The 27,367-nt window shown below is 42.4% G+C and overlaps 1 protein-coding gene across 1 annotated transcript in view; it reads left to right on the forward strand.

Moving 5' to 3' along the window:
- LOC115011683 (E3 ubiquitin-protein ligase TRIM50-like) overlaps positions 1-10,279 on the forward strand; it is a 22,983-nt gene extending 12,704 nt beyond the window's left edge. The window contains exons 6-10 of the mRNA XM_029436885.1: positions 4,976-5,206; positions 7,604-7,626; positions 7,794-7,924; positions 8,499-8,680; positions 9,860-10,279. Coding sequence (XP_029292745.1) covers positions 4,976-5,206; positions 7,604-7,626; positions 7,794-7,924; positions 8,499-8,680; positions 9,860-10,279 — 987 coding nt within the window. The remainder of the gene's footprint in view (positions 1-4,975; positions 5,207-7,603; positions 7,627-7,793; positions 7,925-8,498; positions 8,681-9,859) is intronic.
- The last annotated feature ends 17,088 nt before the right edge of the window (positions 10,280-27,367 follow it).

A 27,367-nucleotide genomic window follows, 5' to 3' on the forward strand; every position in this document is an offset into this window, starting at 1 on the left:
TAGATGCCCGAACCACCTCAACTGGCTCCTTTCAACGCAAAGGAGCAGCGGCTCTACTCTGAGTCTCTCACGGATGAATGAGCTGTGTGATACCCCTGTAGTTGGCACACACTCTCTGGTCCCCCTTTTTGAATAGGGGAACCAGCACTGTCCCAGACTTCCACGCAATGTTAACAAGGCGTGTCAACTAAGACAGCCCCTCAACACCCAAAGCCTTCAGCATTTCTAGACGGATCTCATCAACCCCTGCGGCTTTGCCACTGTGGAGTTGTTTGACTACCTTAGTGACTTCCAACAGGGAAATTGACGATGGTCCCCCATCAGCTTCCAGCTCAACCTCTACCATAGAGGGCGTGTTAGTCGAATTCAGCAGTTCCTCAAAGTGCTCCTTCCACCGCCCGATAACCTTCTCAGTCAAAGTCAGCAGGGTCCTAACCTTGCTGTACACAGCTTGGATGGTTCCCCGCTTCCCCTTCCTGAGGTTCCGGACGGTTTTCCAGAAGCACCTTGGTGCCGACCGAAAATCTTTCTCCATAGCGTTTCCGAACTTCTCCCACACCCGCTGCTTTGCCTCTGCCACGGCAGAGGCTGCCGCCCTTCGAGTGTTCAAGGCACCTAAGACCTTGAGACACAGCTCCTCACCGCAGCTTCAGCAATAGAGGTTTTGAACATCACCCACTCAGGTTCAATGCCCCCAACCTCCACAGGGATGTCTGAAAAGCTCCGCCCGAGGTGTGAGTAGAAGGACAGGGGCTTCCTCCAGACGTTCCCAGTTCACCCGCACTACCCGTTTGGGTTTACCAGGTCCGTCCAGAGTCTTACCCCACCCCTTGATCCAACTCACCACCAGATGGTGATCAGTTAACAACTCCGCCCCTCTCTTCCCCCGAGTGTCCAAAACATGCAGCCTCAGATCAGATGATACGATCACAAAATCGATAATTGACCTTTGACCTAGGGTGCTCTGGTACCACGTACACTTATGAGCATCCTTATGTTCGAACATGGTGTTTATTATGGCCATTCCATGACTAGCACAGAAGTCCAACAACAAACGACCGTTCGGGTTTCGATCAGGTAGGCCGTTCCTCCCAATCATGCCTCTCCAGGTGTCTCCATCGTTTCCCACGTGCGCGTTAAAGTCTCCCAGCAAGACTACGGAGTCCCCTACTGGATCCCCCTGCAGGGCTCCATTCAGGGTCTCCAACAAGGCCGAATACTCCGAACTGCGGTTTGGGGCATAGGCACAAACAACAGTCAGAGTTTCCCCCCCATAACCCGAAGGCGTAGGGAGGCGACCCTCTCATCCACTGGGGTGAACTCCAACGTAGCGGTGCTTAGCCGGGGGTTTGTGAGTATTCCCACACCCGCCCGACGCCTCGCACCTTGGGCAACTCCGGAAAAGAATAGAGTCCAACCCCTATCCAGGAGTACAGTTCCAGAGCCAAGACTGTGCGTAGAGGTAAGCCCCACCAGATCCAACTGGTAGCGCTCCACCTCCCGCACTAGTTCTGGCTCCTTCCCCCACAGATAGGTGACGTTCCACCTCCCCAGAGCCAGCCTCTGCTGCCCGGGTCTGGTCCGTCGAGGTCCCTGACCATCACTGCCACCCGTGTCACAGCGCACCCGACACCAGCGGTTCTTCCTGTGAGTGGTGGGCCCACAGGATGGATGGATGGGAGGCACCACGTAGCTTCTTCGGGCTGTGCATACAGTAGGCTTAGACAATTTTTTTTATGCTGTCATAATCGTGATTTATTAAGAATAGATCAATAATAATAAAAAATATATGGCACATTTCAAAATAGAAATGCAACCTCTATCATATATCAAGTCCAATAACACGGACAAAATAACATTTCGTAAGCTCTTTAAAGGACAGCCTCAACAACAAAACTATTCATTCAAAGACTGTCATCTTTATTTTGAGGTGTTGCTCCCTTTTTCCATTTAATTCTACGGATGTGACATGACAGTGTAACATTAATAGTATTGTCCGCATAAAAACTGAGCCACCCTTTAGATTTAACATTATATATTTTATCACAAAGCATTTGTTACACTCATGTATTTTACTCCCATATTCACAGTGTGGGTCATATGAGACAGAGACCTTGGGAAGCAACTTCAGCGTACAGGACGTCCGTGTCTGTTGGTTTGGACGGAGTGGACGGGGTATAAAGGTCTTCTCCCGTTCTCCCACTCCCTGTGAGTAAGAACAACACGGGATGTCCATATCATCCACTGTGGCAGCAACAACTTGGGAGAGGTCGGCAGCGTCAAACTCCAACGGTCTCTGTACCTGGAGTCTGTGTTGAAGTGATGACTTTCTGTTCACTGCACAGAAGAAGAGTCTTGTTAGGAGTCCAGTTCTTCTCATGCTGAGCATCCACTGCTCCAGCCTGTCTGCATCACCTGAGGAAAGCTTTACAAACAAATAGATATGTAAAGTAATATGTGTTAGGTTACAGACTTCTTTACATGCAAAAAAATACAACTTAAATTACTACAATGTTCAACATGTCATAATCATTTTTTTTAAGGTTATAGACATCACAGTTGTCATATTCTAGTTATGTAGTTATGTTTTCTATTATTGTGTAGTTACAGACCTATTTCCTATACTTCATTTTGAAGATTTTTAACATGCATAATTTATAATTAAAACATTTCTTATGCCATGCTGACCTTTGTAACACACCATTGACATCAATTGTTAATGACAACAACGTAAAAAATTAAATGAATGCCAGGGTCCTACAGTTTAGGGCAGCCTATTACTATAAAAGTCAGTTTCTGGAGCGTAATAATCTTATTAATATGCGTGGTTTGGGTTTGTGGGCGATGCCACTGTATAGCCTCAATAATCAACTCCAATCATTATTTTCCAACCTCACACCGACTCTTTTTGTTTAAAAGAATAATAATACATTTTATATTTATAGTGCTTAAAAGGGTACTCAAAGGCACTTTTGCAACAGAAACAGTAAAAGCAATAACAGTATAAGAACAATTACATAATAGTAAGGGCGTGGCACCTTTGAGTGACAGTATAAACATGTTTTCATTACATTAATTACAACATTGAATGATGGGGGGGCTCACAGATAGGTCTTTAAATACAGTAGGTGGGTTTTGAGTGCAGTTTTGAAAGAGGGGAGTCAGGCACACCAACAACACAAACACCGCCGAGGCAAGAGCAGACAGTTAGCGGGTAGCCACCGTAGCCACCAGTGACTGCACTCAAAGGTGCCACGCCCTTAATTATGAATAACTTTGAACATTAATATAATTTGAACAGGAGAGCTATATAAGACATTCACTCTACATACAGTTTTCATGAACAAGGAAATGATCTAGAGACCGTAACTTTTTTTTGTACCAGGCTGTAAACATGTTAATTTCTGCTTTAAAGTTGAGTATTTTAACATGGGGGGAATTGACTCCCTCACAAACGAATGGCCTCAACTGGCCATTTGATGAACTGCAGTTTTTGGTACTTCCGCATAGGCTTCATTGCTCAGCTGCTAAGGTTGTCGCTTGTTTGTATGACCCTGAGGTCAGCAGTGGGGGGTGGGAGTGCTACTCCTCTCACAACCTCAGTATAGTTGCTTCGGGTAGGCTGGGGTGCCTGTAAAGCTGGCTGTACTGATGGAAGAAGGGGAGGTGCAGGAGCTCTAGGCCAGGGGCCATTCTGGCTGGGTTGTTGGGGCATGTGTTGTGGTTTGCTAGATGCCTTTGCTGGTAGCCTGGGCTAGTGGTATTTGGGAGATCTAAAAGATAAGCTAGTATTTAACTCACAACTCAAGTTCTGCCTCAGTATCAGATTATTTCTCTTGTGGTTAGCCTGGTAAAATCATTGGCATTTCACTTTTTAAAACATTTCATCACACAATCATTTATCACCAGTTCGTTTTATGACTCTTTGACTTGATACATAATAAAAATACTGCTGTGGGTTATTATTAGTGATGTTACGTGCTGTACCGAGGCTTTGGAGCGTGTGTTGAGTAATCTAGGAAGTATTCTGTGAAGCACATGTTGAGCCTTTAGATCATTTTGTTTTAGATCAATAACGTCATTGATCATGGTACATACTTTCTCTTTTTTGATCACAACATAATTTCTGTCAAATGTTGTATTTGTACTATGTTGTTTATCCTGACACACGACATCTGTGCGTCCTGGGAGAAGGATCCCTCCTCAGTCTCTCCCTGAGGTTTCTAACATTTCCACCTTTAATTATGGGGTTTCTTTTAGGATGTTTTTCCTTGTGTGGTGTGAGGGTCTAAGGACAGAGGGGGTCGTATGCTGAACAGTCTGTAAAGTCCACTGAGACAAATGTGTCATTTGTGATATTGGGCTATATAAATAAACTTGATTTGATTTGATTTGATTGATGACATCCGTCTCTCAAATAATTGATTTACACATATTGGACACATTATTCATAAAACAATTACAGGTTTATTATACAATCCGAATATATTTACTAGAAAATAGAGACTATAATGATATAAATGATTACATCGAAATAGATTTTTATTTTGTATTATTGTTTACAATTATTCCAAATCATTTCACCAACAGGTGGTTTTGTGTACACATGAGGCTTCAAGAAATGAACCCTTTTGCGGACCAATTTGCTGGAAAGCTTCAATGCTTCATGAAGCTTCATCTCACACTCACAAAGTATGATAGCTAAGGACTAACACAGTACATGCCAGCAGCATGACTCACCGGATACTCACCACACTTTTTCCAAGCAGCAACATATAAAAAACATAACATCTTCAGCTTCCACATTTCAGGTGCTAAACTAAAAAATAATCCAGTAATTTTTCAGAAATTTCAAAGGATTTACTTGCTAATTATTAATTACTTACCAGGAAAATACGTAACTGGAAATAATCTCAGTCAGAGTTGTCAACCGATAGGAGGCGACGATCTTACGTGCTGCTTTCTGTCCAATCAGAATGAGTCTGACGTGCTGAAGTGGGTGGTGAGGAAGGAGTTTGGTGAACTGCGGCGCTGCCTGGAGGTGGAGGAGGCGGGGTTCATGCAGCAGGTGGAAACATCAGCTGCAATCCTCATCTCTTCCCTGCAGAACCAGACGGACCAGTTAAACCTGAACCTGAACCGGCTGCAGGAGGCCCAGAACACCCTGCAGGACCTGAGCAACGAGGGTCACCTGGACTTCATCATGGTACTGTGGGTCTGTTAGAGTCTCTGACCAGCCCAGTATATAATGAGGGACACCTGGGCTGCAGTCCAATAGTCTTTTTTGCTTAGAAAGGTTCCTAACTGAGTAACATTTCACTCAGTTACCTGGAATCATTACCCGGAAGTATTTAAGTGGCAGCCATGATCAGAGCTGGTCGGGTTCTCTAAATGCTAAGGAAAAGTACTTCAATGCATCCTTTCTTTTCTACTTTAGCATAGGGTACACTGCACCAACCTTTACCAAAGAAAGGAGATAATGTTTGTCCACAACTCCAACCTTTAGAGCAGCGCACTATTCGTCTGTCAATAACATTCGCCGTCACTGTTCATTTGTACACTATAGATACATTGAAAACATTCTTCTTTGGGCTAATGATTCTGTTTTCTGAACAGATATCCTTACTTGAATTGTATAACATTGAGTTTGTCACTATAGCTTACTTATTTTATATATGTTATAAATAAAGTTGCTAAAAATAACAACAACAAATAACCATCTGCAATCGTGCAGGTGCAGACAGATTCTCTTTGCAAAGCAGTTGTCTTTTCCTCAGTCCTTATGATTTCTTTTTCACATCTTTCCTTGACCTCATGACATTTTCCATCAAGGTGAAGAAAACGTGGCTAGGAAAAGACGTTTTGTTCCTTGACTTTTCGACCGCAGCACTGAACTTCATTGTGGTACTGTTGTCTGTTAGGGTCTCTGTTCAGTCCGGTATGTGGCGAGGGAAACCAGGGCACTGTACTACAAAGCCAGTTCAACATACCCATGTTATCTTTTTTGATTGCAACCACAATCAGTCTAAGCAGTCCTATGAAGGTAGTTATCAACTCGGTAAATAAACCCAGGGTAGACAACTTTAACGTGAGCAGAGCAGCATATTTCACAAATGAAGAGCAATAATGTGTACATAGGATTATAATATCATTGCCCCATCTAGGGTACCTGTTGATCTCACTATATATATATATATATATATATATATATATATATATATATATATATATATATATATACATTTGTGTATTTCGTTAATATAATTTTTAGGGCTTTTATTTTTATCTCTATGTTTTCAATTGCTTTTATATTATAAATCACTTTTTAACTGTGTTTTGAAAGGTCCTTTATAAAAAAGTTATTATATAGTGCGCCAGTTTGTGGACGTGATGCGTCACTTTTTAAAAAGTATGGATCCAAATAACTCCATTTAACATTTGTTAACATTTTTCTGCTCAAAACATTTTATTTCCTTTAACTCATTGATGGATTCCGTGCCGGACGGTTTAGGTCAGTGGTTCTCAACCTTTGTTGGGCCAGCGCCCCCCAATCCATTATCCAGGTCCCTTACTTCCCCCTCATCAAATAAAATGTAGGCTAATTGTCTCCCCTGAATTTTAATGTCGATTATTATTCTGTTTGTATTATTCTGATTATTATTCTTAGCATTTATTATTTATATTACATATTGATTATATTAATTTTGTATTTAAATTCTTATAATATTTTTCTTATTATTAGGCTGCTATATTATGTTATTATAAAAACTTAAATTCTCTGAGATTGAAGTTACAAAATAACATTTATAAATAATAATAAATATTATATTATTAAAATAATTTTTCTTGTTGTTGTTTTTAACTTCAATTTCCCTAATACGCCATGTACCCAGGGAGCAAACAAAGCCATTTTATTCAGGAGTGTTAAACAAATTTGTGAAACAATTTGCACTCGAGCACAAAGGAACAAGTCTGAGGCGCTGCGCCCCCCAACAGAAACCCGCGGCAGAAGTCCTTATACAAATAACCAGTGAAGTCTATAATACTGAAATCAAGATTCTTGAGAAATAAGCTTGTTTTTGGAGTATTTATTATTTGCAAATAGGTTCATCAATGATACAGAGTGTAAGCAGTCTGGGTGAGGAAGAACCCCGATAAAAGTGTGTTCATGTATTATACAGACAGTAAGGACAAGGAGGGGTGGAAGATTGGCCCACAAAGACAGGGAGTAGAGAAGGGGTGTGTGTGGAGAGTTCACACAGTTGCAGGTATTAGAGAGACAAAGTAAAAATAGCGGGTATTACATAAAGCTCGCAAAAGTGCGCCACATTTTGAGTTGATTTTGATTTATAAAGAGAAACCGTTGCAGGATGAGCGTGAGCACTGTGCTATAAATCTGAATGTTCTTGTGCGTAAGCACTCCCTGTGTTTCATCCGTACACAGCCTTTTCATTTTATAAATGATGCCCCTGGACTTTATCGTGGTATTGTTGATTAGTCTGAATTTTGTCTTCATGAAAAATATAAATTGATCAATATGTCTCTCTGATAAAGAGTCCTAATTATTGATCAGATCTGAAGTAATTTCTGTTTCTGTTTTCAGAAGTACGGATCCATTGCTCCGAGGTAACAAACAAGCAAACATTTAGTCAATTAACTTGTTTAATGATTAAACATTCAGTGATAACTATTTTCTCTCTCTCTCCTCCTCCTCCTCCTCCTCCTCCTCCTCCTCCTCCTCCTCCTCTTCCTTGTCTCCTCCTTTCTTCATCCTCCTCGTCCATCCGCCTCAGGTTCAGAGAGATTCAGGAGCTCCAGCAGAAGGAGGAGAGAATCTTCAGCTCTCTGAACTTTAAAACTGACTTCAACCACAATGACATTAAACTCACTGTGTGGAAGAGACTGCAGAGAAAAGTCCTACCAGGTTTGTTTACCTGTACATCTGTGTCTGTCTCTCCGTCTGTCTACCTTTACATGTCTGTCTAAATTACTGTCTGTCTCTACCTGGTAGATATATATATTCAGAAGAGACTTATTTCTGAGTGGACAAGATGAGAAATATGAAAGTCTTTAATGATTAGACCCCATCATAATCACATATATTTTAGGGGGAGGTGAAGCTGTGAGTAGAATAAGAAGCCCCTCCATGCGGTCTAGACACTGGTGGTGGTGTTAAGATGAAGAGAAGGCTGAAGATCTGGATTTGATGAGGGGACTTCTGATGAGCTCCACATGGGCACAGGAGATGATGACTGGAGGTGAATGGGGTGGAGGAGGGCCGCAGCGATGTGGCCTGAAATGACAGCTGACGGCAGCAGAGAGGAGGACACATTAAAAGTTTGACAGCTGCACCATGATTGGCTGTTGGAGATCATATCTAGTTGGTTAACTAAAAGGTAGTCTTCCTGATTGAACTTGTGCTGAGCTTCTTCTTCTTCTTCTTCTTCTTCTTCTTCTTCTTCTTCTTCTTCTTCTTCTTCTTCTTCTTCTTCTTCTAGTTCCAGAGCTGTTGAGGCTGGATCCTCAGACTGCTCACCCTATGTTGGAGCTCCATCATGGGGACACGGTGGTGGGCTGTGGGGCTCTGCTTCGGAGGCTTCCTGATAATCCAGAGAGGTTCAGTTACAGTTACTGTGTCCTGGCCAACCGAGGCTTCACTTCTGGGAAACACTACTGGGAGGTAAACGCTGTTGCAAGGTCACATGACTCATCATCTCATCAGTGATACAGTGGTTCCCAACTGTGGGCTCTTTAATTTACAACATGCACACACTCCGGCACGCTGCGGAGTGCGTGTGTGTGTGTCCAGCTGTTTAATGCACACTAACTGGGCAGCAGAGCTTTCCCTGTCCTTCTTTGTCAAGTAGCTCTACAGCAGGAAACTGCACTTCAAAATAAAAGATCCTATCCAGAATTTTCTCATTATTTTTAAAAAACCTGACAGGTTGGTAAGTCACTTGCGGTCCATTAACGGTAACGATCCCGTTACCCCCTTTTGGACCACGACCCACCAGTTGGGAACCACTGTCTTACAGCATCAATTAAATACTGGTGTGATCAATTAAAACCTTAACAATCAAAATGTGTAAAACTCACAGCAATTACACTGATAAGTAAAACGAGAAACACTACAGTGAGAAAATGTTTAGACTATATTTCTGGGGATATAATGATGAAATCTGTGCAACAATAGAAAAGGGTAACAAAGCAAATATTTATCTGTTACTGTAATACAGTAAGATGTTTATTTCTGTTCTTCATGCGGCTCCATTGTTTCCCCTCAATGCAGTAAAAGGTCACCTAAGGCCTCTTTTATGCTCTGACATGTTTGGAGTGTTTTGCCAATTGAGTTTAAACAGGTGAGGCATAAGGGGAATCAAATGATGATTAGGGTGTGGCATTTTGAAGGTCAGTGTTTTTTTAGGTGATCAAAGTATACTAAATGGTCCAATTTGTGCTTAGATTTAGCAAAAATGGGATTTAGAATTTCTTGTGAGTGAAAAACAATGGAATCGTGTTTAGAGTTTAGCAGTGTGGAGTCTTGTTGATGATACATGGGCTTCAATTTTCATGAAGCCCATGTATGTATACAATAGAGAAAGAAATGTAAGCTTCTTAGCCCTGTGACGCTGTCGGCACAGGTTGCTTCTTTTTCATTTTAATTAATTCATAAAATGTTTATGAGAATGTGTTATGATGACACATGCTGGTTCAGCCGTTTGCATACAATCAGCTTTAAGCCAGACATTGACCCAACTCCAGCTGCAGGGTTACATGATTCATTCCTTCACTGCTGCAGTGCCACATGACCTATTCATACAGCTGTTTCTAAAGTATTCTGCTTCTACTCTCGGTCCAGGTGGAGGTTGCTAACAAACCTAAATGGCGTCTCGGTTTGATCAAAGGAACGACCAATCGTAAAGCCAAGCTGGGGAAGAGTCCAGAGAGTGGAGTGTGGTTAATTGGACTGAAGGATGGGGTTTATGAAGCCTTCACTTTACCCAGGGTAGTCCTGCCGGTGACATCTCCCCTCCGCCGGCTGGGACTCTTCCTGGACTATGAGGGAAGAGCTCTGACCTTCTATAACAGCACCAGTCCTGACGAGCTAAGCTTCATCTACAGCTTCAGGCTTGAGGTCCAGGGGAAAGTCTACCCCCTGCTGGATGTCTGCTGGCATGACCGAGGACACAACAAACAACCCCTGGTCCTCCCCCAGCCTCACAGGGAGCACCTACAACACCCCCTGGTCCTCCCCCAGCCCAAAAAACAAGTGATGTAAAAAACCGATGGCAAGTGTAACGCCTCAGAAACACAACAAACTTAAAGACACTCAGAGTAAAATACACATGCTTGTTTACTGAAGTCAAAAAGAGGCCTTTACTACGAAGCAGGATAGGTAGCGAGGTAACGTCTAGTTTACCCTGGGCTTTCATGCTTACTCTATTGTTATTATTGTGTTAATGGGCATGACTTGGTTTTATTGCTGTTGATAACCACTCCTACTTGTTGTCCAGAGGACTGGAGTCTGTTTGTCTTTTCTTGTAAATGTGTATGCGTATGTGAGAGGAGGGCAAGGTTATCTGCAAGGTCAAGGTGGAATAGAGGGTCCATCGAATTTGTCTTGCCTTGTCTTCCATCGTTCTCCGCATGACCCAATCTATCCTGAGGTTGAACAATGGTGCTGACATTACACATCCTTGATGGACTCTAGATCCTACTAGGTGTTGTTTTCTCACACAGTGCAGGAAAAGTCAAGGTCAAAATGTTGGATGATATTTACTATGTGGGAGGGGATGCTGTAGCTTCTTATGATCCTCAAAAGACTACAATGGTGGATGCTGTCAAAAGTCTTCTGGAAGTCGATAAAGTTGTCGTTGCCATTCACTGCACTGCCCGATGATGTTCCTGAGTGTGTCATCCTTTGCCTTTCCTGAATACAGCTGATCTCTGATCACTATGTCTATCTGTTGATATAATTTGGTGTATAATAATCTTGCAATATATTTTGCTGGGTACAGAGAGAAGCGTAGAGTCCCTGTAGTTGTTGTAGTTGGATAATGTGCCTTTCTTTGGTACTTTAAGGATCACACCTTTCGTCCTTCCACACAGATGTCAGTGTGTAGTGGAGGAAATGTTTGCAGCTAGTTCTGACTTTGAAGAGCTCTACGTTATCAGCACTTGGGGACATCCCATTCTTATATGATTTAATGGCTTTAATGATTACTATTTTTGTTGGTGTGTTGATATTAATGTGCAGGTCTTCTGCAGCTTCTTGTGTTTGTATCGGACGTAGAAGGGGATCACTGTCTATCTTTGATCCTGTTTTTTTTCTGTAGTCAAGAGTTGTCCTTGTTTGTCTTTGATTTGATTATGAATTCTAAATTGTTTTCCACATATCAGATTGGTGATTTAGTATACTGTTCCTTGATAGTCATGGGTTGTAACAAATATGGATTGAAGCAGAATTATTAGTTAGATTAAACATGTTGTGAATGGTGGAAATGATTACATCTATCTTTGTTCAATAAATGTTGACTTTTGGATTTGACAACGCTCTCAACAATCATAGGCACCACTGGAATCTAATTCTAAAAATAGTACAAAACTAATCATTTAAATTAATAAATAGACATGCATGCAGTCTTCCCCATTTTGTTTTTATCAGGATGGACATGGACATCTTTTTATATAGCTTTTCCAATCTTTGCAATCACTCAAAGTGCTTTACAACACCTGTCAGCATTCACCCATTCACACAGAGTCACAAAAAAAGTCAGAGGCTCTATACAAGGTGCACATCAGCTCATCAGTAGTGATGACCATTCAAACACACACACACACACTCACACTCACACACTGTTGGCCAGGCCATCTCGACATGTGGGCTGGGGATCGAACCACTGTCCACTGTCCACCTGCCGACCGGTGGACGACCACTCGACCTCCTGAGCCATAACTGATTCTCATGCTGACCATGTACATCCCTTTATGACCACAGTGTACCCATCTTCTGATGGCTACTTCCAGCAGGATAACGCGCCATGTCACAAAGCTCAAATAATCTCAAACTGGTTTCTTGAACATGACAATGAGTTTACTCAAATGGCCTCCACAGTCACCAGATATTAATCCAATAGAGCACCTTTGGGATGTGGTGGAACAAGAGATTTGCATCATGGATGTGCAGCTGACAAATATGCAGCAACTGCGTGATGCTATCATGTCAATAAGGACCAACATCTGTGAAGAATGTTTCCAGCACCTTTTTGAGTCTATTCCACGAAGAATTAAGGCAGTTCTGAAGGCAAAAGGGGCTCAAACCCGGTACTAGCAAGGTGCACCTACTAAAGTGGCCAGTGAGTGTAAAAGCCATGTGTTCAGTGCCAACAAATCTCTCAACTCCTCTTCTGACTGGATGTAGAGGGCCACTGATAAACACCTCAGCATTCAGAGAGCAGACTGTTTTAAACAGCCATTTAAAGTCTTGTTTCAGCACTTCAGACTTGTTTTATATCATTATTTGTTCAAATGTGCAGTATGACGTTTTTCACAGTTGGTTGTTCCACCCTGATTTGCAGTATTCTTTCTGTCAAGTCAGAGACCATATGCTTGGGGAAACAGGTTTGTCTTGATTTTTTTCTGCATATACTTTTCAATTTTTTTACAGCAAAGTCACCCACAATCAGTTTGAGGCCTAGTCGTTAACTTTCCCTGCAATCTTTTACTTTCCTCTTCAGGCTGGCTCCAAAAGTGAGCAATTTCCATAGACCCCCATGCTAAAATTTCCAATTTTTCAGCAGAAATAAACATGTTTAAAGTCTGGTACAAAAAACGGGATTTGTAACTATTGATTGAATTGAGTGGATGAAACAAGCAACAAGCCTTGCTCTTTTTTTTATTTTAGATTTAACAACATAGCAGAGCCTATAAAGCAGGTGTGGGGAACCTTTTTCCTATCAAGGGCCATTTCAAAATCCATACTAATTATTAAACTCATAACCTAAAGCTAAAATATTTTAAGTCACAGCCCATTCATTTCACCTTTCTTTCATGCTGTACAAAAAAAAGCAACTTTTTCATCCATGTATCTTTCTGTCTTATCTTTCCATGTTTTTATGTTACGCTCTGGAGAGAGCTGCTTGTTGGGCCAAACTCTACCGAAGAGCGTTAACTTCCAAACGCACTCGTCTATTCAGCTCGTCCAGTTTGGCATGTTTCGAGCTGTAATAACGCTCGAGAGCCTTTTTCATCACTGCAAGCGCGTTCGCACAAACTAGGCACACTGGCCTTTTACTTCCACAAAGAAATAATCGTTTGTCCATTTCTCCTGGAAAGTGCGACATTCCGCATCCACCTTTCTCTTTTTTACACTCGCCATGCTGCGTTCGCTGATGTCAATGACAATCTCGTTTAATATTTAAGTTTTTTTACATGACGTGACCACGTGATGACAGGTTCTGCTCGTGTTGTGTTCAAGGACCCTGACCGTGGCCAGGAAAAACAATCAGTCGCCCGTTTTATTCTATTGCTGACTAGATTTGAATTTATCTTTTGGAGTTGATTTTTTGCGTGTGTTTATGATTTACCTCGAGGGCCAGATCAAATGGGCCGGCGGTTCCCCACCCTTGTTATAAAACAAACACCCCCCAAAACACATGAAATCCCCCCTTTCTAAAATATTGTCACGGTTCAGGACAGGGAAGGACCCAAATGCTTGAAGAAGTCTGCTCTCCCGTGTTTTCGGTGATGGAAATTCTAGTATTTTAGGACTAAGGTTAATTAGCAGGTATCTGTATCTGCACTAACTATACCTGGAAAACATTTTTTGGACCCCATGGCAACATGTGACTGACGCAGAGGTTGTTAATCTTCTGATTGGCCCTTGAAAAAATTTGCTTCAAAGCCTGGTGCTCTTCCTGTGGACTTGTTAAAAACGGTAGTCAACAAACCAATGGGTCCACTTATACCCTGAGACAACTCACCTCTTTGTTTTATAAAACACAGTGAAGATGATCAATAAGGAGATCAATGATGCAGAGATGATGAAGAACATCAGGAGCAGTATATTTTTTATTTCACATCTGGAACAGCAGGGGGCAACACTTAAACACATCAACATAAACACATGTAGGAGGAGAAGGAGAGGATGAAGAAATGTAACCTAGAAAATTCATGAAAATATGTTTTTATTCTTACATACCATACCATAAATCTGCTTTTCTTCCAACTAAATTAATCATTTTGATATTGACTGTCAAAGCTACAGCTGGTAACTTTAGTTAAATACGTTTTGTCATATTTTCTGAAACGGTCACTATATCCTATATAGTGGTGTATGAGACATAATCTGTGAAAAAATCCTGTTCCTCTGACAGCTCAGTGCCCCTAATGTCATTGTGTCAAGTAGGTTGAGAATCAACATTCCTAATCATAAGTATAATCAGTCAATAAGATTCATATGTATGACCAAGTTAAAATGCACAGGATGAATGTAACTGTGGGGAAAGACAACTAAGCAAATTGGGACACATTTCCTAATACATGAGGGGAGAGAGCAGTTAATAGAGACAAGCAAATTACATAAAAAGAGAAGCACTATGAGACAGAGTTCTTACTTCGTGCCATCCACGGAGATTGGAGATGTGAGCTTCCCTACCAGCAGAGACAGGACAGAAATATCCAAGTTGTTGATTAACGGACCGAATCACGCAAAAATAACCTGCCCTACCTCGGGATGAGCATCATTTCCAATCATGTGAAGATAGCTTAACGCATGTCTGCTTATGAACTCTGATCAAACTGTCAAATTTGGCAGTGCTGATCATATATGAGTCCAGATTATGTTACTGCATTGTCTCTCGACTCAAATATTTTTAGAAACATATTGTACTGTGTACTGTTTAGCTGTAAAATTCGAAGGTTTGATGAGGCCGGTTTTCAACATGGCGGTCAAAAGCTATTTTCTCATACAGCTGAACAGTACACTTCTGAAACATTCAGAGTAAAAGGGGTCAGGGAACCAAGAAGGGGTAGTTGGACAGGGTCGGAGCAAGATTTCCCGGGGCAGGGCAGAGGCGTTTCCCGCCATCCCAAAAAAATCCAAAACTGAGTTGGGTGGGTGAAGGGGGCCTGGAGGAGGGATTCTGGGCAGCATGATCAGGTTTAGGGGTCTGCTACAGCTCGAAGTGCAGGAAAGTCTTGCATGAATCGAACTACAATATGGCACTGAGTGTGTAAGCAGTTTAAATACTGGCTTGATTGGATATGAGATGTAGCTGGAGCCCAGGTGAGCTGATGAGGTGGCTGGATGGTGAGGTGGAGGCAGGGTGAGTGGAACAATACAGAGGAGCAGCAGGTAAGGAGAGAAGCAGACCGTGACAGAATCGTAAACAGACAGGATTTTGTTGAGGGGTATCCAGGTCCCACTTGTAATGAGAGAGTTGGCACACAGATGGCACATGCAGGCAGTCCAGCAAGGAGGGAGTTGCAGTAGTTAAGGCGTGAGATGACCAGAGCCTGGACCAGAACCTGCCTTCTGGGTCAGAAGGGGAGGTATCCTCCTAATGTTGTAAAGAGTGTATCTGCAGGAACCCCAGTGGTGAGTTGACAAGGGTCTGACAGAGAAAGAGAGGGAGGCTGATATAGCAAGTTCCTCAGTGACAACCAGGAGGGCAGTCTCAGTTGAGTGGCCTGCCTTGAAACCAGATTGGTGCAGATCAAGAAGGTTGTTCTGATGAAGGAAATTTGATTAAAAACTGCACACTGAAGTGTTTTGGAAAGAAATGGAAGAAGAGAGACAGGACTAGGTTTTTTTTAGGAGAGTGTTCACTCTTGCCTCTTTAAGATTTTTTGGAAAGCAACCATTTGTTAAGGTAGTGTTGATGAGATGGATAAGAAAAGGAAGGAGACCAGAAGCAATAGGCTGGAAAAGGTGAGAGGGGATAGGGTCCAGAGGGTAGGTGGTAGGGCGGGCAGAGTTAACGAGGGTTAGAACTTAATTTGGTGAGGTTAGCGTCAGGGGAAGTGATGCGGATGATGAACATTGTGATGTCAGTTGGTAAGTTGGGAAATAAAGAGCGTATGTCTTCTATCTTTTTTTACAAAGTAGTTGACAAAGTGGCATGGTAGAAGGAAGTGGGGGACTGGGGGGATTGAGGAGTGTGGAGAAGATAGAGAAGAGTTTTTTTCGGGTTGTAGAAAGAGGATTGCATTTTAGATTGAAAGAAAGTGCTTTTTGCTTCAGAAATAGAGGAAGACAAAAAGGACAGATAGGTAGGGAGGTCGTCGGGGTGTTTTGATTTCCACCGTTTTCTTTCAGTAATGTTGACGGTGACATTGCGAACATGTGCGAGGCCTATAATATCTAAGAGAAGACGCATGAACAGGAATGGGAAGTATACACGTACTGTATTTCAATAAGCAGAGGGAAGAGTAAGCAGAACGAGATACTTATCCCAGTTAATGTTGGATTTGCTTCCCACGTTCAAGTTAGAAGTATATATTATAATAGACTTTTATACAATCGGAATTATTTTTCCAACCGGTGGTTTTCCCCCAGCTGGCCATTTGAAAGATTGCAGTTTTAAGGCACTTCGGTATTGGCTTTACTTTTCAGAATAGGAGGTTGACACTTGGTTTTAGGTTTGAGGTTTGTTTGATTTTAGATTAGTTTGTTTGTGAATGAAAGATTGTGTTGATTTACAGCTAGACAGGGGGAGAGTCATGACACTATTCACTTTTTAATATTTCTATTTTAATATTAAGTCCCCAGTGACCCGTGAAAGGATTACCTGGAAGAAATTATTACTTTTTCAACTGATGCAGAAACATCAGCTGATTAAACATTGAAGTTCCCTGCTACTCAGATGAATAATATGATCAATACTATCAAACAATCAAATACATGAACTCGTAAACAAACTTTGAGTCAAACAGAAAAAAGTCAAATGTTTTAAATATGAAAATCCTGTAAAGTTGAGCTCTGTTGGAGGAGGAAGAGGAGAAGTACGATGAGGGGGAAGAGGAGAAAGAGGTGGAAGAGGACGACAACAACAACAACTGCAGCTTGTCTCCATGGCAACACCAGGACACGCCCCCCAGATCACCTGCAGACACACAGGAAACAAAAAACATGAGATTTTTAATTGTATTAAAGTAACATGTGGCAGTGGGGTGTGGTTAGGGCGCCGGCTGCTGGGGAGAGACAGGAGTGTCCCAGCTGGAGGCCAGAAAGCTGAACAGAATCAGTCACATAATAAATTCATGGTGATGGCCTGGTTCTGTTCTCTTGCAGTAGGCTGGGTTCCAGATTAGACGGAGACGCTTCTGCAGCCACGACGCAGCACAGCCTGGAGAGCAGCGGACAGCAGAGCGACCGACAGGAGAGCGACCTGTCAGCTGTGCCTGTGATATAACCATACCTGTGTGAGAATAAAGCTGTGTGTGTGACACTACACCTCCTCTCTGTCATCATTATCCCTGACTGTGGACAAGAGGGTCCACACATCAGATTCATACACACATACACGGTATACACACACACCATATATAAACACCATACAAATAATGCATGAAAATGAAAATGTGATTTGTCCGCCAGTGCTGTTGCTAACAAGGCTTTTGAGCCAGTAGTATTACAACGTTGGTATCACATGGTATCGATGTGTCGTCTGCATCAAGAGTCTTAGTAGTTGCCAGTTAGTGTGGAAAAAGTGGCTTGAGGCTTCCCCCCAGAACCAATTCCAAGTGCTCAGTGACAATAGGAACAACAGACTAACTTTTTACTCTTGCAAGGATCCTGGAGGGGGCCTGGGAGTACGTCCATCCGGTCTACATGTGTTTTGTGGATCTGGAGAAGGCGTATGACCGGCTCCCCCGGGTGATACTGTGGGAGGTGCTGCGGGAGTGTTGGGTGAGGGGGTCACTTTTGAGGGCCATCCAATCCCTGTACGCCCAAAGCGAGAGTTGTGTCCGGATACTCGGCAGTAAGTCGGACTCGTTTCCCGTGAATGTTGGCCTCCGCCAGGGCTGCGCTTTATCACCAATCCTGTTCGTGATTTTCATGGATAGGATATCGAGGCGTAGTCGTGGAGGAGAGGGGTTGCAGTTTGGTGACCTGAGGATCTCATCGCTGCTCTTTGCAGATGATGTGGTCCTTATGGCATTATCGGTCTGTGACCTTCAACAGTCACTGGATCGGTTCGCAGCCGAGTGTGAAGCGGTTGGGATGAGGATCAGCACCTCCAAATCTGAGGCCATGGCTCTCAGCAGGAAATCGGTGGATTGCCTACTCCGGGTAGGGAATGAGCCATTACCCCAAGTGAAGGAGTTCAAGTACCTCGGGGTCTTGTTCGCGAGTGAGGGGACAATGGAGCGAGAGATTGGCCGGAGAATCGGAGCAGCGGGGGCGGTATTACAGTCACTTTACCGCACCGTTGTGACGAAAAGAGAGCTGAGCCAGAAGGCAAAGCTCTCAATATACCGGTTGATCTTCGTTCCTACCCTCACCTATGGTCATGAAGGCTGGGTCATGACCGAAAGAACGAAATGGGTTTTCTCAGACGGGTGGCTGGCGTCTCCCTTAGAGATAGGGTGAGAAGCTCAGCCATCCGTGAGGCACTCGGAGTAGAGCCGCTGCTCCTTTACGTTGAAAGGAGCCAGTTGAGGTGGTTCGGGCATCTGGTAAGGATGCCACCTGGGCGCCTCCCTAGGGAGGTTTTCCAGGCACGTCCAGCTGGGAGGAGACCCCGGGGAAGACCCAGGACTCGGTGGAGAGATTATATCTCCTCACTGGCCTGGGAACGCCTCAGGATCCCCCAGTCGGAGCTGGAGGATGTGGCCCGGAGAAGGGAAGATTGGGGTTCCTTACTGGAGCTGCTGCCCCCGCGACCCGATCTCGGATAAGCGGTAGACGATGGATGGATGGATATATCTCCTATATGTTTATAAAACCTGAACTAGAGCCAGAGTCTTGCTCTAATGTTTATCTAATGCTTATGTAAATCGCCATTTTGGCTTCTCCTGAGAGGAAGTTTTGGAGCCTCACTTTTCTTTCTTATCTTTTTTGTAGGCAGCTCCCATGATAAAAACACTCTCAGTAAAAACTACATTAAAAAGACTGAAAATGGACATCCGGTTATGGCGGCTTGCTAGGAAGACGCAACTATCAGTGCTCCGCTAATTTCTGTCTTAAATCCTAATTTTACCCACGTTTTATGTCAACCCATCGTTTCTATTTGGAAAAGACGGTTAAAAGACAGTTAAATGCCGGCTGCAGCAGGGAAATCAGCTAAAGGACGACCAAAACCACTCCAGTCTAAGCTAAAAAACTTCGGAGGATCCAAGCTACACATGGAAGCTAAAGAAAGTTATGCTAGCGCTAGCATTGCGCCAGCCATGACCTCTGTTGAGACGGGCGAGGCCGGGCGGTGGGAAGCAGGCTCGGAGGAAATCCTGATTGCCATAGGCTCTCTAAAGTCGGGCTTTTCCACAAGACTTGATGGCATTCTAACAGCAATAGAGGGGATGAGAAAGGAGATACGGGAATTCTCAGATTGAATGACAGAGGCTGAAGTAAGAATCTCATCTACCGAGGACGACGTGAGCTCCCTGCAAGCTAAAGTGAACACGCTTGAAGCTAAAAATACGAAGCTAGAGGATAAAGTTGAAGACTTGGAGGCAAGATCCAGGTTATCTAATTTGAGAGTGGTGAACTTGCCAGAAGATGCTGAAAGAGGGGATGCTTTCCCTATAGTTTATACTGGAGAGAGCTCACAGAATCGGCCAGAGGAGGGATGCAAATGCCCCACCAAGAACTTTGATCATGAAATTCCTAAACTACAGGGACAGGATGGTTGTAATGAAGGCAGCCAGGGCAAAAAAACAGATCCTATTTAAAGACCAGCAGGTGAGATTTTATCCAGACTTGGCTGCAGGAGTGCACAAGCGGCAGAAGATGTTTGATAATGTCCGTCAGAAACTACGGATCCTGGGGATTCGGTATGGAATGCCGGCTAGGCTCCTGGTGACCTACAAGGACAAGTCGCACACTTTTGAGAACCCGTCTGCTGTGGAGACAGGCTGAGTAACGTAACCTGTGGCTGCGACCGGCTAAAGGGCTAATATGGGCTAACTATGTGCAGGTATCATGACTTATTTTCTTTAAGTATTTGTGGTCGGGCATCTTGGATATGTCGGGACATATCGAACTACATGGGGCTGCCCATTAGGGTGGAGGCATTCGGGGAAGGAGTTAAAGGTTCACAGGGTTGGATGTGGTTTGGAACATCCGTGTTATGTTTCTTAATGTTTTTTAAATGTATTTTTTATTTTTATGTACATGTGGGTAACCTAATCTGTGTCAATGGTCATGTCGCAAGGTGTGGAGGTTAAATTTACTTCCTGGAATTGCAGAGTCCTGCAAAAACTTTAAAAAATCAAACAGGTTATGAATAGAGTTAAAAGTCAGCAATCTAAAATAGTTTTTTTGCAAGAGACACATTTACTGCCAAAGGATGATATTAGGATTAGGAGGAGGTGGACGGGATGTGTGTATTCAGCAACATTTTCTACTCAGGCTAGGGGTGTTATGACGTTAATTCACAAATCGGTACCATTTCAGGTAACAAATGTAATCAAGGACAAGGCTGGTAGATACTTAATTGTACAGGGTACTCTACTAACAGAAACATTTACTGGTAATTACATCATAGCAGGGGATTTTAACAAAGGATCGGTCAGGAGGCATAGATAAATCACACACCAAAAGCAGGGAAGTATTACTTAATGTTATGAAAGATTTCAATTTGAAGGACATCTGGAGAGAATTAAAGCCTGATGCTATAGAGTATTCTTGCTATTCTGCTTCTTACCAATCTTATTCCCGTATTGATTCCTTTTTGATATCAGCAAATTTGGCTTCTAAAATTAAAGACGACACTTATGATGGAATCCTTATTTCGGACCATGCACCAAACTCACTGCTTTATGTCGACTCAAGGCTGACGAGAGATCCTCCTAAATGACGATTCCAACAAAAATGGTTGCAAGACTCAGATTTTGTCACGTATCTTGACAAACAAATTGATTTATATTTTGAGACAAATACATCGGAAACATCAGCATCTATAAGATGGGAAGCTTTTAAAGCATTTATTAGAGGCCAAATTATTAGCTACACAAGCTCCAAATCCAAAAAAGCTCGCCAGAAAATGACAATGTTGGAATCGAAAATAAAAATCCTGGAGAGTGAGGCCTTTCAGAAACCCTGCCCCAAAGTACAACAAGAACTGCTAGTACTGAGGTCACAGTATAATTAACTATCAGCTTCTAAAGCAGTGGCAAGTCTACTAAGACTCAAACATTTTACGACCAAGGAGAGAAGCCTGGAAAGATATTAGCGTGGCGCATTAAAAGTTTCTATGAAAATGTCTACGACTCTGACATAAATAAAGATTTGACAAGTCAAAATAACTTCTTAGACACTCTCAATATACCTAGTATCCCAACAGAACTCAGACCTAGTCTGGAAGCTGAATTATCATTACAAGAGATCTCTGATGCAATTGATAACATGAAATCTGGGAAGGCTGCAGGGCCAGATGACCTACCTATAGATATCTACAAAAGGTTTAAATATAAAGTACAAACGCCCCTCTTAAATATGATATTATTAAAAATTAAATCCTTCCGCCATCACTGAGAGAAGCCTTGATTACATTGTTACCAAAACCAGGGAAACCCTGCAATAGATGTGAAAACTTAAGACCAATAAGCCTTCTCAACTCGGATGTAAAGGTGTTATGTAAAATCCTTGCAAAAAGGTTGGAAGGCCTGCTCCCAGGGATAATTAAAGAAGATCAGAATGGGTTTATTAAGGGGCACCAAGGGTTTCATAATGTCAGGAGGGTACTGAACATTCTACATAGCCAAAAGGAAATGCCAAATACTGCTCTCTTATTATTAGATGCCGAGAAGGCATTCGATAGGGTCGAATGGCCATATCTTTTTGATGTCCTCGAACGCTTTGGATGTGGTAAAATCTTTTGTAAATGGGTTAAATTGTTGTACACTGACCCTGTTGCAGAAATACTTTGAAATAATACAACCTTGAAACAAATTAAGATCCACAAGGGGTGCCGTCAGGGGTGTCCTCTATCACCATTTTTGTTTATAATGGCAATAGAGCCGCTGGCCATAGCTGTTCGGTCTCATCCAAAGATCTCTGGTATAACTATAGGTCAAACAGACCACCGCTTAGCTTTATATGCTGATGACGTCATAGTGTTTCTCAGGGAGTTGAAGAGATCAAGTCCAGTATTATTAGAAGTGATTGGAAAATTTGGGGAATTTTCCGGTTACAAAATTAATCGATTTTCGATAATGTTCCAAAGAGAGAAACAGTCCGACTGCATCAGTCTCCCAGTTTAAAGTTGCAGATCATTTTACATATTTGGGTGTAAAAATAGTGCCCAATATAACAGATGTGGTGAATTCTAATTACGATCCTATTACGGAGTCAATTACCAGCACAATTGATAGAGGGAAGCCGATGTCGATTTCCAAAATTGGGAGAATTAATATATTAAAAATGAACATACTCCCCAAGTTGCTGTATCTATTCCAAAACATCCCCCTGCCTCCTCCTCCAAACTTGCGCTTAACCCTCCTGTATATGCCCTATGATAGAGGGGGCCTTGCGTGTCCTAATCCTCTCTGGTACTACTGGGCAACTCAGTTAATGACTACTAAACCTCGACAACCTCCTTGCCTGGAGAGAGATGGAGTCCCAATTTTTAGAGCTACCTCTTCCCATGTATTTGTACTCAACTAGTCTTAAGAAACTTACAAAAAAAAACACTAACCCTATTACTAGGAACATGATTAGAGTCTGTCATGAAGCGAGGAAGTACTTGGGCGAGCCCCTTTCTCTCTCACGTTTTAGTCCAATTTGGGGAAATGATGACTTCACTCCAGGCAGAGCTGATAGTGGGTTTAAGGTTTGGTCAGATAAGGGTGTACAGAAAATTCAGGTTCTATATAGGCTCAATGATGATAAACTGATGTCGTTTGAGGAGCTTGCAAGTAAACATAACATTCCACAGAAACATTTTTTCAAATTTTTACAAATTAGAAGCTTTATTGGAGCAAACCAAAAACAATTATTATCTATACCTCCATACTCACCATTAGAGAAAATAATATTAAAGGACTGTAGGGGGAAAAACTTAATTTCTGCACTTTATAACTTGCTTATATCTGCGTCCCCTGAGTCCTCCGAAGCAAAACTTAAAAATTGGAGGGAGGATTTGCAAGAAGACCTTTCAATTGATGAGTGGGAAGGTGCCTGCAAGAAAGCGCAATCACAAACATCGAATACCCGTCTTAAGCTTTTACAATATAACTGGCTAATGCGTACATATATTACTCCAGAAAAGCTAAACAAATTTAATGGTAATATCCCAGACTTATGTTTTAAATGTGGACAATCCAAGGGAACGTTCTTCCATTGTGTTTGGGAGTGTACCAAGATAAAAACGTTTTGGGAGGAGGTTAAATGTATGATAGAAGAGATTTTATCATTGCAGTTAAGCATGGAGCCCAGGCTTTTTTTGTTTGGGTGTTACCCAAAAGAACACAACATAAGAAAGAAAGAACAAATCTTTTTAAATCTACAGGCTGTCTGCTACAGGCAAAACGCATGATAGCACTTTCATGGAAAAATGTAAACAGTCCAAGTATTGGTAAATGGCTAAAAGAATTGTCTGCATGTGTCTCATTAGAGAAAATAACCTATTCAATTAAAGGAAAACAAGAACTATTTAAAAAAGTATGGGGCCCGTTCCTTAACTATCTGGAACATGCGGATCTGGAGGGCACTCTGGGTCAGCAACTTGGAGATGATTAATGTTCCTATGCTGGGAGAAGGATTGAAGCCTTTCATATCTGCCTACATGTTTGTATATCTCCTTACATAGCCTACCCACATGTTTGTGTAGTTAATTTAATTTAATTATGTTATTTGTGCGACTGTTAATGTACTTCATTTTGTTATGTCTTGGATGTGGAAGTTTGTGTACTGTCTTATGCTAAAAAACAATAGAAAAAAGTGTTTAAAAAAAAAAAAACTGAAAACTAATGTTAACTGATTAAAAAAATTGAGAGTGAGCTGCCTCAGTTTTATCAGGGTGTTTTTAAGTCTTGGGCCCATTTTAACCATAAAAGGTGCCCAAAGTCTGACTCTCTGCACTAGTTGTTGAAAGAGCCTCTAATTCACAGAGCTAGGCTGGACATCAGCAGCAGAGACACACCCGGCCTGATGGTGGCGCTGTGCAGATCCAGGACCCTGTGCTTCCAACAGCCGGTGGATGCAGTGGGGCCGGCACTGAGCAATGCCCGGGCCCTAGGCTCTCTGCTGGGTCTGAACTCTGTCCGGGTGGCCCAGAGGATCTTGCAGCTCTTGAATCAGAGGCTCACTGGAGAGGAGCCTCCTCATCAAATAAAGCCAGGGAAAGACTGATCCAGACCCAGTGGACCTGTTTACAGAAATTTAACTGAGCCCAGAGCTGCGAGAACTGACTGGCCCCCTGCTCAAGGTCACTAACCCAGCAAGACTGTTGCTGCATAGAGCGGACAAAACAACTTTCTATGCAAACTGTGTAAAAAGCATCAGACTGGGTGGAGAAAGCGGACTGGGTCCACAGTGGAGGATTTTATACAAACCTCCCCTTAAAAAGAGGACTGCCAACCTTCAGTGGATCGCTTCCAATGCTTTTATCTCAGTTATTAATCCTGCTGTTTGTTGTGGAAGTTTTCCTGCTTTACTCTGGAGAGATGTATATAAAATCAAATACATGGTGATAGAGACAGAGTTGTCTTTGTGCATTTATTTGTGGCCACAAAATGGCACCAGTTTCACAGAATACAGCGTAGTCTATGGAAGGGCACAGGTTGGAAGAAGACACATAGGCATTTTATACAATTTGGTTTGGAGACGAGAGGGAGGGGCCAAACTGCCCTTTGATGCTTGTAAGGTAATAGTTATGTAAACAGAGTATTGGGTGATACACTCAATATTCTGTCTCAGTATGTTAAACAGTTTGATCAGGATTTGGGTGTGTCCTGTCTTTTGTTTTGATCAGGATTTGAACATTTGGGTGTGTCCTGTCTTTTGTTAGTTCAGTATCAGTCTAATCAGGATGCGTCTGTCTTGTATTAACATGACCGGCACTCCTATGTTCGCATCAAATGGCAGTTGGCTTGTTTAACATAGGAAACTTATATAATTAAAACAGTAGACATTTAAATTGCTATTACATGTTTTAAATAATTGTCCGTTTTGTAATCTACGTGAGACTGTCTTCCATGTTGTAAGAGACTCACAAGTTTTTTCTCTCTTTTAACCTCTTAACGGGTCCAACCATTTTTTCAGAGAGGTTTCAGAGAGGTTGTATCTTGCCCTGTGTTGTTTACAGTCCACCATGATGGAGTTGTTACGCAATGCCAGTCTAATCAGGATGCGTCTGTCTTGTATTAACATGACCGGCACTCCTATGTTAGCATCAAATGGCAGTTGGCTTGTTTAACATAGGAAACTTATATAATTAAAACAGTAGACATTTAAATTGCTATTACATTCCTCTCTTTGGATCATATGTGATCATCAAGAATCTCAATAAAATGATAGATAGGCAACATAGGACATCAATACATACTGGCACCTTGCAGTCTTTAAGTAAGTACATCATAAATATGTCATGGAAATCTAGCTGGGTTTTATATTTACAGAGCCATGAGGTAGATAAGCATTAGTGAGAGGTAGGAACAGAATTATACTTCGGTGTCTGAACATTCAGAATCTGTGTACAGAAATTTACAATCTTCATGTTGTGTTTGGTCCTTGTCTGGGAGTGAAGTGTACTGTACGAATGCTGTGGAAATCATGTTAGATACTAGTTTTCTGATTAAAGGAACAACACAACAGCACAGAAAATTATAAACAGTAGCTAAGTGTGTGGTGTGTGTGTGTGGTGTGGTGCTGGTGGTAGTATGGCACACTACTTGTCGTCGTCTGTTTCTTTGTTCTTTTCCTGATGAGTTGTTACGGCTTTGCAGTGGCTTGCATGGACCCAAGTAGCCCTTTCTGCAACCTTTATTGCCGTCTGGGTGACGAGGAGGATGAGGTATGGACCCTGCCAACGACTGGTTTTCCAGCTCTTGCTGCGGAAATTCTTGATCAGCACCGTGTCTCCGGGCTGGAGGCTGTGCAGGGGTCCGTCTGCAGGTGTTGGTAGGGCTGCATTGTGTAGGAGGCACTCCTGGAGTGTCTTCAGAATCGATGCATATTACAGAGCGGAGTGTGTGTGCTGTACAGTTGATGTCATTTTTATAGACGTCTTTAGAGGGAGAGTACATAATAAATGATGTGTGTGTGGGTTGCCAGTCATCAGCTGACTCCCACATAGTCTTCAACATTATCTCATCATTAATGTCATCCATAAGAAAATCCTGCTGAAAACATTGAGATGCACCTCCTTCAGCCACATGAACAGTACAATGCAAATGATCATTAGGCATGAATACAGCATTGGAACGAACCCGCTGATGGGTCAAATGTATCAGTTTTTCTGGTACAGGAAAATTTAGGAGCCAAAGATACACAAATTATGTATCAGGTTGCCATAATGCAGTGTTGAGCATTATGGGAGATGAACGTCTGACTTCTAAACCTTCATCGGTGGAGATGAGGTTGAGACCAAACTGTAATATCAAATCTCTTCCCATCAAATTTATGGGACAGACTGATGATAATAGAAAACTGTGTTTAACAGATGAGGGAAAGGGGTGGCTGTTATCACCTATATCTGTGCATTTTACTGGCATGGAGAATCTTTCTTTAACAGTAACACCCGCAGCTCCAATAGAATGGATGTATCTGCCACTCAACTTGCAGTCAGGCAGATCACTAATTTTAACAACAGAGTGAGTGGCACCTGAATCAACCAAAAATACAATATTTTTACCTAGGATGTCCAAAGACAGAGTGGGGAACTTTTCATACGAATTCTTAGCATTGTATTTTACATATGTGCCCACTGGTTTCATAACTTCTCCCTGCAGCTGTTCAATAGCATTGACAATTTGTGTGTATGTGTGTGTTTCACTTCCCTGTTCTGTAGCTTCGGGCGGCGCATGTTCCTCTCCTGTCAGGCTGTGTTCACCGACCTCTCCAATGTCTGTCTGGCGTCAGTTTCCAGCTGTGTAGTCCTGACTGAATTCCTGTTGTTCGCGTCCCTGTTGTCGGTTGCGTCTTTCTGGACAATCTTTAACCCAGTGATCTTGTTTGTTGCAGATGAAACAGGCACCGTTA

The sequence above is a fragment of the Cottoperca gobio genome, chromosome 1 (genome assembly GCF_900634415.1).
Source record: "Cottoperca gobio chromosome 1, fCotGob3.1, whole genome shotgun sequence".
Classification (NCBI taxonomy): Eukaryota; Metazoa; Chordata; class Actinopteri; order Perciformes; family Bovichtidae; genus Cottoperca; species Cottoperca gobio.